The sequence below is a fragment of the Juglans microcarpa x Juglans regia genome, chromosome 2S, assembly GCF_004785595.1.
Source record: "Juglans microcarpa x Juglans regia isolate MS1-56 chromosome 2S, Jm3101_v1.0, whole genome shotgun sequence".
Classification (NCBI taxonomy): domain Eukaryota; kingdom Viridiplantae; phylum Streptophyta; class Magnoliopsida; order Fagales; family Juglandaceae; genus Juglans; species Juglans microcarpa x Juglans regia.
Window position 1 is genome coordinate 5,483,171 of NC_054597.1, and position 11,097 is coordinate 5,494,267.

Sequence of the window (11,097 nt, forward strand, 5' to 3'; positions counted from 1 at the left end):
ATTCTTTGAATTTAACTCTTCTGGTTTTCTTGTGAAGGATTTGTGCACTCAGGCGGTCCTCCTTCGTGGTCCCATTAAAGAAGGCTTGTATGTGCTTCCCGATGATGCTTAGGCTGTGTCTAACCCATCCAAACAAGCCCTCATTGGTGAACGCACTTCCTCTCAAATTTGGCATTTCCGGCTTGGCCATCCTTCCCCACGTATTACAGCTTTTACTATTCGGCAATTCAAACTTCCAGTTACTACTAAAGATACTGTCTCACCGTGCTCTACATGTCTCTAAGCCAAATCTCATGCTCTCCCACATCCATCATCATCAACTCGTTCTACTCAACCTTTTCAACTTTTATTTTTAGATGTTTGGGGACCAGCGTCTGTGCTCTCCTCTAGTGGTTTTCGCTTTACCTGTCTATTGTTGATGATTTTAGTAAACACATTTGGCTTTTTTCTCTACGTCTCAAATCTGGTGTTGTCCTCATATTTCTAACTTTTATTAAATATGTCTTGAACACCTTTTCATCCAAAATTATTGAAATACAAACTGATTGGGGAGGTGAATTTTGCCCCCTTCCAAAAATACTTCAAAATTTTGGAATCTCTCATCGCATCACATGTCCATATTCTCATTCTCAAAATGGTAGTATTGAACGTCGTCATCGTCATAGTAGAAACCGGATTGTCTTTATTATCTCAGTCTTCGGCTCGTATCAAATATTGGGTTGATACTTTTCTAACTGCTGTGTTTCTTATCAATTGCATGCCAACTCCCATTTTACAACATCACTCTCCTTTTCAAACCCTTTTTCATAAAGTTCCTAATTATTCCTTTTTATGTATTTTTGGCTCTGCTTGCTGGCCTAATTTACGTCCTTTTAATCATCATAAAATGGACATGCACTCTAAACTGTGTGTTTTTCTTCGCTACACAGCTGATCACAAAGGGTATAACTGTCTTCATCTACCCACTGGACACATTTATATTTCTAGGGATGTCTACTTTGATGAAAATATGTTTCCCTTTGCTACTAGCGGAGGTCTCCCTTCATCTACTTCCTCTACTTCAACGCTGCCTAACTATGGTCTTCTTCATAATTCTGAGCCTTTCTCAAACTTACGGCCCATGGGCCCAACTGCTGTTCCTCACTTAAACACTTCATATTCTCATATCTCTCCAGACCCAACGTCTTCTCTTGGTCCAATATCCCTTCTCTAACAAAACTCTTCAGCTTGGCTCGATAGTCCTCACTATGCTCCCGAAACTTCTTCTCTACATCCTGAGTCAGCATCTCCTTCCTCAAACCCTAATGTTTCTCCTCTGCTACTAGTGCCGCCGCTGTCATCCACTCACCCCTGCCCAAACCCGAGTCACATAAACCACATATCTCAATCTAACTCTTCTTCTCACAGCACGAGCTCCCTCTGCATCGTCGACTAGCAATACCCATCCCATGATTACTCGAGCCAAAACAAACACTCATTGCCCTTTATTACGCTCCGACGGTACTATACCGTGGCCCTCTCCAAAACCCTCCTCTCACCTTACGGAATCAACAACAATTCCTGAAGAACCCCACACTTACACCGAAGCCTCCAAATTTGCTGACTGGTGTGCTGCCATGGCCAGTGAATTTGAGGCCCTTCTACACAACCACACATGGACTCTTGTTCCATCTCACCCCACTCAGAATATCCTTGGTTCGAAATGAGTTCTCAAGATTAAGCGACATGCTGATGGCACCCTAGAGCGACGTAAAGCTCGTTTGGTTGCTAAAGGGTTTCATCAGCAGGCTGGTCTTGATTACTCTGAAACCTTTAGCCTTGTTGTCAAACCCGTCACGATTCGGTTGCTGCTCTCCATTGCTGTTTCACGTCACTGGCCTTTGCATCAACTGGATGTTCAGAACGCTTCCCTTCATGGTGATCTAGAGGAGGACGTCTTTATGCAGCAACCAGTAGGGTTTGTAAATCCTGACTTTCCTCATCATGTTTGTAAACTCAAAAAATCTATTTATGGGCTTAAACAGGCTCCAAGAGCTTGGTTTTCTAAGCTTAGTTCGAAATTAATTGGTATGGGTTTTCATGCATCTGTTTCTGATTCATCATTGTTCATATACGCTTTAGATTCTGTTTCTATCTATGTGCTTGTTTACATAGATGATATCATAGTTACTGCTTCTAAGTTATCTCTCATTTCTGATTTCATCACTACCTTACGTTCTACCTTTCCTGTAAAAGACCTTCGAATGTTACATTACTTCTTAGGAATCCAAGTGTCGAGAACCTCTGCTGGTTTGTTTTTGTCACAGTCCCGTTATATTTTTGATCTTCTCTCACGGACTAATATGCAAAATTCCAAACCTGTATCAACGCCCATGTCAACCTCCACTAAACTTAGTGCTCTTGATGGGTCTACATTTGAGGACCCACAACTCTATCGTAGTGTTGTAGGGAGTCTACAGTATCTTTTTTTTACAAGGCCTGATATCTCCTATATTGTGAACAAGGTTTGCCAATTTATGCATTGTCCTCGTCTCTCTCATTGGCAAGCTGTTAAACGGATACTTAGGTATCTTCGTCTAACAACTTCCTTTGCCTTACATTTCTCTATCAATTCATTGCCAAAACTTCATGCCTTCTCTTATGCTGATTAGGCTGGCTGCCCTGATGATCGAAAATCTACTGGTGGTTTTTGTATCTTTTTTGCTTCACACTTAATATCATTGGGCTCTAAGAAGCAACCAACAATTGCTCGCTCTTCAATAGAAGCTGAATACAAGTCAGTAGAAAAATACTGCATGTAAACTATTATGGTTACAATCTGTTCTAAAAGAACTGGGCATTTTTCTTACTGCTCCTCTTGCTTTACTATATGATAATCTTGGTGCTACTTATCTCTCTGTAAACCCTGTTTTGCATTCTAGAACAAAATATGTGGACTTGGATTATCACTTTGTACGAGACCGTGTGGCAGCCAAGACACTCACTGTGTCCTTTGTTCCTAGTCATGATCAAATTGCTGATATTCTCACCAAGCCCTTATTATCAGCTCGCTTCTCCTTACTGCGATCAAGTTTTACCATACTTCCTATGCCGCTTGACTCGAGGGGGGCTAATAGAGCAAATAGTGACTCAGAATCAAAGGAATCTTCTCCATCAAACTCGTACAAAGGACGTGCTTGAATAAGTCTGGAAATTCTCATTGCTCAACACACCCATACAAAGGACGTGAGAAATAAATCTGGAAATTGCTATTGTACATTTTTCATTTTCTATTTTTCTTTCATTCTGGAATATAGACTAAATGAAGTCTATAAATATTGCACTGTGTTAGTTATATTGTAAGAAGGAAAACTCAAGTTATGAAATGAACTCTTTTAGTTCAAATTCCTCTCTATGGCATTTTATCAAATAGATACAATGCAACTCTGTGTTTATATTTTCAACACACTTTGTGGAAATAGTATTGCAGAAAGCTTCAAATCTCTGAAATTACTTACTTTTTTCAGTGAACCTTTCAGGTGACATGATAAAACCGTTAGGTCATTAGCAAGACTATTTTAAGTGATCATGTGACGGCCGGCTTGCTTGCTTACAGGTAAACACGAGCAAACATTTTTGGGTCTGCATAAGGAAAACATATAAATAATTAAATCTTCAAAAGCAAGTCACCGGTATCTAGGGAAATACAACGTTTGCATGCAATGATGGAATATGCAGAATCCAGTTTCAATTCTCTGTATGCTAAAATGGAGAAGTGCATCCACAAAAGCTACTACAATTTGCATGGGAAACTTCGGTGGGGGAAGGATTTCGAGAAAGAGAGAACCTGGAGCAAAGCAATTCGGTTTTATTCACTTGTATTGTTGTGTATTGTCCTCATTCACCACTTTCTTACGTGTCTTATACTTATTAGATGATTGTTTTTCTCCTATAAACAACATGACTGTCTAGAAGCGTTTCCCTTAAGTTTAAATGTTTTATTGGATTTTAGAAAATGAGAACATGTTGAATAAAATATTATAAAGTTAAAATACTGTTAAAATATAATTTTTTAATATAATTTTTGTTTTGAGATTTGAAAATATTGAATTATTTTTTGTATTTTATTTAAAAGTTTGGGAGAGTTGTAATGATTAGATGAAAAATTTAAAATTGAAAAAATATTTATATTTAAATGATGTTTGAGAAGAAAATAAGATCGAAAATTTTGAAATGAGATAAATAAAACCTACATATAACAGTTAATATTAATAAAAAAATAATCCAAATTGTTTGGAGGAAAGTGACGGTTTTGTGAAAATCACTGCGCGCGGTCCTCACGCGCCACCCCTTTCGACAGCTCTTCTCGCCACACAGATCACGGGACTCGCCACCACCAAATCGTCTAGATTTAACCTTTGTGGCTAAAAAGAGACAATCATGTTGCCTTCACACGCCATTACATATTCTGAAATCAACTGGAGTTGGTCCAAACTATAATCCGTTTTTTTTTCGCATCTACTGCTTTTCCTTTTGGTTTCCTTATTGTTAATTAAAACAAAAAAAATGTTCGTCTCTTGGACGTTTTTCTGTATAAGTTAAGTTCTCTCTTTCTATGAAGGGTGAGGTTGAGTCTCTGATTAAGGAGAGTGTTGTCTCTTAGATGTTTGTCTGTAAAGAGTATTGACAATATTGAAGACCAAACCAATCACAAAAGAAAATAATGTACTGGTGGAGCTCCAAATGCATTTTTTGATTTATAATGTCATGTTTGATATGAGGACATCCTATAATATATCCGATCATGGATGTAAGTTTATCTGATAAATGAATTATGACAATTTATCTTAAAAAAATTAATAAAAAAATATATGACATACAAAAATACTTTCCCCTTTAGTATCAGTTATCAAGTAAGATTTTCATGTCTATTTTCTTTTAAATTAATTTTAATTGAATTTTAATATCACAAACGTTATAATTTAGGAAAAAAGTTATTGAAAAAAGAAAAAAGGAAAAATCAAATTGAATAGCAGCCCGACAGCTCAATGCTCAAGTCAGCATGTGCCGAATCCTACGGTCTGGTACACTATTCGTTCCGCTCAAAGATAAATAACTTTGAGCATAGAGTTATAAGCCGTTTTTAACTTCAAAAACAGACGGTAATACTCAAATACCAATCAAAATTCTAATCCTACGTACAGAATCCAGATTCCATAGGGTTTCACCATCCAACGGTCCTAAATAAATCTACCGCTAAACCATAACGCTATAAACCCTAACTGCCCTTCTTCCTCTCCCGCTTTATGCAACTCCTGCAGCAGCAGGAGAAGATCAAGAACCTCAACTCTCTCTCTACACACACACACCCTTTTTTTCTTTTACGAAACTAGAAAGCCATGCCTTCACTAGCCCTAGCTGATCCTCTTCTCTCCGATACCCCCAAGGACAAGAAGGAGAAGAAGAACAAGAAGATGAAGAGTATGGAAACAGTAAACAAAACTCTAGAAGCCGATTCTCCGATTAGCGATAAGAAGAAGAAGGAGAAGCGAAAGGCTTTGGAGATCGAGGAGGCGGAAGAGAGGAGCGAGACGAGCTCGGAGCTATTTGATCCTGTGAACTGGAAGGCCGAGGAGTCGGAGAAGAATAAAAAAAACAAGAAGCAGAAAAAGGCGAAGGTTGAGGAGGAGGATGAGGAGGGTCCGAATGCGGTGTCCAGGTTTCGGATTTCGGAGCCGTTGAAGGCCAAGTTGAAGGAGAAGGGAATCGAGTCGTTGTTTCCGATTCAGGCAATGACCTTCGATACTATTCTAGACGGCTCGGATTTGGTCGGTCGCGCGCGCACGGGTCAGGTATATTTTCTTCGCAAGTCTTATTATTGTTTGAATTTTGCATCTATCTCTGTACGTTGGCATTCCCATCAGTTATGTTGGCTCAGATTGAACTCCATGTTGCATTATTTTAATTTATTTTTAATTTGTTTAATTGGAAAGAAACTTGATAATTCATCTTCAAGTTCACAATTTTTCAGTGTACCTATGAGTGAATCTAACCTGTTCCAGTGAAATTTTGAACTTAGTTATGATGGTCTTAACAATTCTACTCAATTATTGAATGATTTATATAACGAATATGGTTTTGAATCGTGTATTTTTGGAGAGCAGTTTGTATCGCGCTCACTTTGTTTGAATTGGATGAAAGGTAGCAGTGATGGCGAGTTTGCATAAACTTTGGTTATTCTTTTGAGTCGATTGGTTGTTTAAGATTGCAGTGGTTACCATGCTAATTTAGTGTAATGAATCTGAGTTTTCGGTTGTTATCAATGCGTTTTAAACTTGTTAATAGCCAGTGAGCTAGCAAGATGGAACAAAAAGAATGTCGTTTAGCTGGTACTAAAACTTTTCTTGTTTGCATAATGAGCTTGGCTTTGTTTGTGATGTAGGGTAAAACGCTTGCCTTTGTGTTGCCCATATTGGAGTCACTCACAAATGGGCCGACTAAAGCTTTGCGAAAAACTGGTTATGGGAGGGCACCAAGTGTTTTGGTACTGTTACCTACTAGAGAACTGGCCAAACAGGTAATATATGAAGGGCATTCAAGGAATTTATGCTTCTGTGAAAGTAACCTCTCTGTTGTCTAATCCTCATTTGAATTACTTCCAGGTGCATGCTGACTTTGAAGTTTATGGTGGAGCGTTGGGGTTGGTTTCATGCTGTCTATATGGCGGAGCTCCATACCAAAGTCAAGAGATTAAACTCAAGAGAGGGGTTGATATAGTCATTGGAACACCTGGTCGAATTAAGGTAACCTTTATAATCATTTCATTTAGTGTTTATCTATGGAATGTGAAATGCATAAATTTGTACTTGCATATTTACAGTCCTAATAGATTCCTGCGAATTTTTTTGTAGGATCACATAGAGAGGGGGAATATTGACTTTAGCTCTTTGAAGTTCCGGGTCCTTGATGAGGCTGATGAAATGCTGAGGATGGGTTTTGTTGAAGATGTTGAACTAATTCTAGGTGTGTGGTTGCATAAATTGCTTGGGGCTTTTCATTTATGACTGGATTCTCTTTTAGTCTGTTAAAGACACTTTCAACTATCTATGTTAAAATTTCGTAACTGAACAATTTTTTTAATCTTACTTATAAAAAAATATTTTCCTAACTGAACTAGAAATCTATATAACCTGGTAATATTTTAAAATGAAACACTACCTTTGAGACTGAGATTATTCCAAGTGTTACTACTGGAATATGCCCGTTGCTGTTTATTTTCAGTTGTGGTTACATGGATTTAACAATTTTCTTTGGACTTTACAGGCAAGGTAGAAGATACAAGTAAAGTTCAAACACTGCTCTTCAGTGCCACCCTGCCTGGCTGGGTTAAGCAGGTTAGTATGTTACTAATTCCAGATATAATCTCTTTCTGAATTCCACTCTCAGATCTGTGAGGTCACCTCTTTTATGATATATAAATGTTCTGTTAAATACTCAAATTATAGATTTTGTATCCATTTTATTATCTAATCCTACTCAAAGTTCTGTTTTCTATTTCTAGATCGCTTCTAGGTTTCTTAATCCAAGCAAGAAAACTGCTGACCTTGTTGGAAACGATAAAATGAAAGCTAGTACAAATGTTAGGCATATTGTCCTTCCCTGTTCTAGCTCTGCAAGATCCCAGCTTATTCCAGACATCATTCGCTGTTATAGCAGGTGCATCTTTTCTCTCGTCCAATTATAATTTATAGATGATGCTTTCATGTCCTCGACTGGTTGAATTGTGTTTCTCATTCTTTTCCTGGTGGGATCGTGTCTGATTTAGTGGAGGCCGGACTATTATTTTTACCGAAACAAAGGATTCTGCTTCTTCACTTGCTGAGTTGTTGCCTGGGGCACGACCTTTGCATGGGGATATACAGCAGGCTCAACGTGAGGTTAGTTGCTTATGGTGTTCTACTTTTTTTCCCGTTTCCAAGAAACAGAAAGGAGCTACTATTTATATATTCCTTGATAAATGAGAAGGCTATGTTTCAAAGAATCCATGGTCAATGTTGTGGTCTTTATTGAGGCTCCTCTCCTTTAACTAGTAATAAAAGAATTGATTATTTGTACTCATCCATCGCCCTCCCTCCCCCTCCCCCCCCCCCCCCCCCACAAAAAAAAAAATTAATAATAAAAAGGAAATCTTATTTTTCATTTTTTTATAAGTAATAAAAAGTTTTATTGAGACAAGTAAATAGGCATAGCCCCAAGTACGTAGTATACAAGCAGAAACACATAAATACAAGCTAGGAGCTAGGAGATAGAAAAAAGCTAAAAGATGAAGGTTCATCTGTTTGACTGTCCAATGGTTGCCATAGACAATGGGTTTTTGCGGGCTCTCAGAGGGTCTAGCCTTTTTAAAATTACATATTGTCCATTCTTTTGTTGAAAACTGTTAAGAGTCGTCTATGTTTTAGTTATTGAACATTAAAAGAAGCATGGTAACCAATGATTTCTATATTTAACAAACTGTGCTTCTATCATCTTAACTTTGGAAGCCGGAGGATTACTATTTTCACTAAATCATTCCAAGTAGGAATAAGGGTGTAATGTTTTTTTTACTATTACTTTTTTTTGGTATCTCACATGTGATCTATTTGGCATTCGCAGGTCACTCTTGCTGGCTTCAGGTCTGGAAAGTTCATGACATTAGTTGCCACAAATGTGGCGGCACGGGGATTGGACATCAATGATGTGCAATTAATTATCCAGGTTTGTGTGTTATGTGTGCAAGATAGGTGTATATGTAGAATCTCTACAATGCTTATTATCTTAAGGTATTCTGAAATTGGTGCTTGTGCTTCAGTGTGAACCTCCTCGTGATGTTGAAGACTATATCCACCGATCTGGACGCACAGGAAGAGCTGGTAATGGTCGAGACTTGAAACTTTTGTTTTGAATCACTTGGAGTTATGTGGTACTGAGAGGTCTTATTTTTTATTTTCCTTTAAGGTAATACTGGAGTTGCAGTAATGCTCTATGATCCCAGAAAGTCCAATATATCTAAGATAGAAAGAGAATCTGGTGTGAAGTTTGAGCACATATCTGCTCCTCAGCAAGCTGATATTGCCAAAGCTGCTGGTGGAGAAGCTGCAGAGATGATAACCCAAGTCTCTGACAAGTATGCCAGCTCCTTTGTGGTATTATCTAGTGGATAATTTTGTGTGTGTGGCTATTGGTGTTAATATACTTTGAAATTTCAGTGTAATTCCTGCTTTCAAATCTGCTGCTGAGGAGTTGCTGAACACCTCTGGTCTGTCAGCTGTTGAATTACTTGCAAAAGCTCTTGCCAAGGCTGCTGTGAGTCTCTCTTCCCATTCTGCCCTCTCAAATTATTCATGTCCTATTTTTTATGTATATGTTTTTGTGTTCATCTTTCAAATTTGTTTACCTGCTTTTGGTTTTAATTTGATGAAGTTATTGTATCTTGTGCAGGGTTATACAGAGATAAAGAAAAGATCACTTCTCACTTCAATGGAGAATTACGTCACAGTACTTGTTGAGGCTGGAAGTCCAATCTATACACCATCGTGAGCGCTTGAACTCTAACTTCATCTTCTTTTTCAATAGTTTCCTCTGGCACAAGGTAGATATTGGAATCTACTCGTAATGATGATAATCCTTTGTGTCACAAGTAGAATGAGTAAATGTGATGGATATCGACATTGTCTGTCACCAGCTAAATTGTGCTAAAGTAAAATGAACTACAGATTTGGTGTCTGGAATAGTTTTGGACATGCTTACATTTTCTTTGGAATTTCGTATGTAGTATTAGGTTCCACTGGAATAGTGCTTATCAAAAAACTAATTAAGGTTTCACCAGAATATTAATTTTTAGGTGTCTATCTTCCTATTATAGGTTAACTTCTGCCTGACTTCAAGTTTCTATGACTGTCTCTCAGATTTGCTTATAGAGTCCTGAGGAGATTCTTGCCTGAGGAGAAGGTTGAGGCGGTGAAGGGTCTTGCTCTCACAGCCGATGGAAAGGGTGCAGTGTTTGATGTTCCTGCTGAAGACTTGGATACATTTCTTGCTGGTATTTTCAACTTCATAGTTATTAGTTTGTAATGAACAGGAGTGTCTGTACTATAGGTTAATTTCAATTGCATCCTGAATTTCGTTAACACTCTTTTTACTTGTAAAGAAAATTTGGTCCAACATCATTATCGATATTTCCAAACTTTTGAATCTAAGTTCATTGATAATATGTTCAACCGCATATTTATTTTTATTTTTTTGGATTGCAGGTCAGGAGAATGCAGCTAATGTGAGCTTAGAAGTGTTGGAAGCATTGCCACGCTTGCAGGAAAGAGACCAGTCAAGAGGGGGAAGATTTGGTAGTGGTGGTCGGGGTGGTTTTGGTGATAGAAGTGGGGGCAGGTTTTCTGGTGGAAGAGGTGGCAGGGGTGGTGGTTTTTCCGGCCGAGGAAATAATAGGTTTAACAATGGCTCTGGTGGGAGTGGTTACAAAAAATGGTGAAGTGCCTCTAAGCTGTTAGTATCAAGTAAGCCATCGGTGAGCATTGGTCGAGGCAGAGTTATGTGTGATAACGAAAGAAAATATTCGGTACGGGGGACTTGAAGTGTAGACTGGCTCGGTATAGAAATTTTCTTTTCCCCCCCTTTTTTTTTTTTTTTAATTTTTTGCCTTAATTATCGGGGCTAAGTTATAGAGGTCTTGGGGATTTTTCCGTCTCTCCCCATTTGCTTCTCATTTTTGCGGCAAATGTAAGTTGTGTTCGAATCTCTATTATTATTGAATGACCCGCGAGAAAATAAACAAATGTCCTCTCCCATTAAGTTTATACTTCATGTATTTCAATAAGACGATGTTGCAAGCTATAAACAAAAATAAATAATAATAATAATAATCAAATCATACCTTGTCGTTCCAATTGACCTTGTACAAACCATAGATGATTTGATCTGTTGCTTGCACTTAGGAGTTGGGTGGTGTAGAAAGTTAGGAGTCTAGGATTGACAAAGTTGTACAAGTATGCAGAAGCCCATAGATCTTTTGGATCATTGGCTTTTATGAATGCTCTATCTTGTGCGTGCTTCATGGTTCATATT

The 11,097-nt window shown here is 38.1% G+C and overlaps 1 protein-coding gene across 1 annotated transcript; it reads left to right on the plus strand.

Moving 5' to 3' along the window:
• The first annotated feature begins 5,257 nt into the window (after positions 1–5,257).
• LOC121252901 (DEAD-box ATP-dependent RNA helicase 7-like) lies at positions 5,258–10,829 on the plus strand. The gene is made up of 14 exons (XM_041152735.1): positions 5,258–5,831; positions 6,422–6,556; positions 6,642–6,782; positions 6,891–7,002; positions 7,303–7,373; positions 7,541–7,695; positions 7,805–7,916; positions 8,635–8,736; positions 8,831–8,891; positions 8,977–9,145; positions 9,228–9,324; positions 9,460–9,554; positions 9,927–10,060; positions 10,272–10,829. The coding sequence occupies exons 1-14, from the start codon at positions 5,379–5,381 to the stop codon at positions 10,502–10,504; spliced, it is 2,070 nt and encodes a 689-aa protein (XP_041008669.1). The 5' UTR covers positions 5,258–5,378; the 3' UTR covers positions 10,505–10,829.
• Positions 10,830–11,097: the final 268 nt, after the last annotated feature.

What these genes read in the sequence shown, in the direction of transcription:
- LOC121252901 (XM_041152735.1), top strand. Translation starts at nt 5,379, where the DNA reads ATGCCTTCACTAGCCCTAGCTGATCCTCTTCTCTCCGATACCCCCAAG. An exon ending in GTCGCGCGCGCACGGGTCAG is followed by an intron (nt 5,832 to 6,421) that starts GTATATTTTCTT and finishes TTTGTGATGTAG; the next exon opens with GGTAAAACGCTTGCCTTTGT. An exon ending in TGGACGCACAGGAAGAGCTG is followed by an intron (nt 8,892 to 8,976) that starts GTAATGGTCGAG and finishes TTTTCCTTTAAG; the next exon opens with GTAATACTGGAGTTGCAGTA.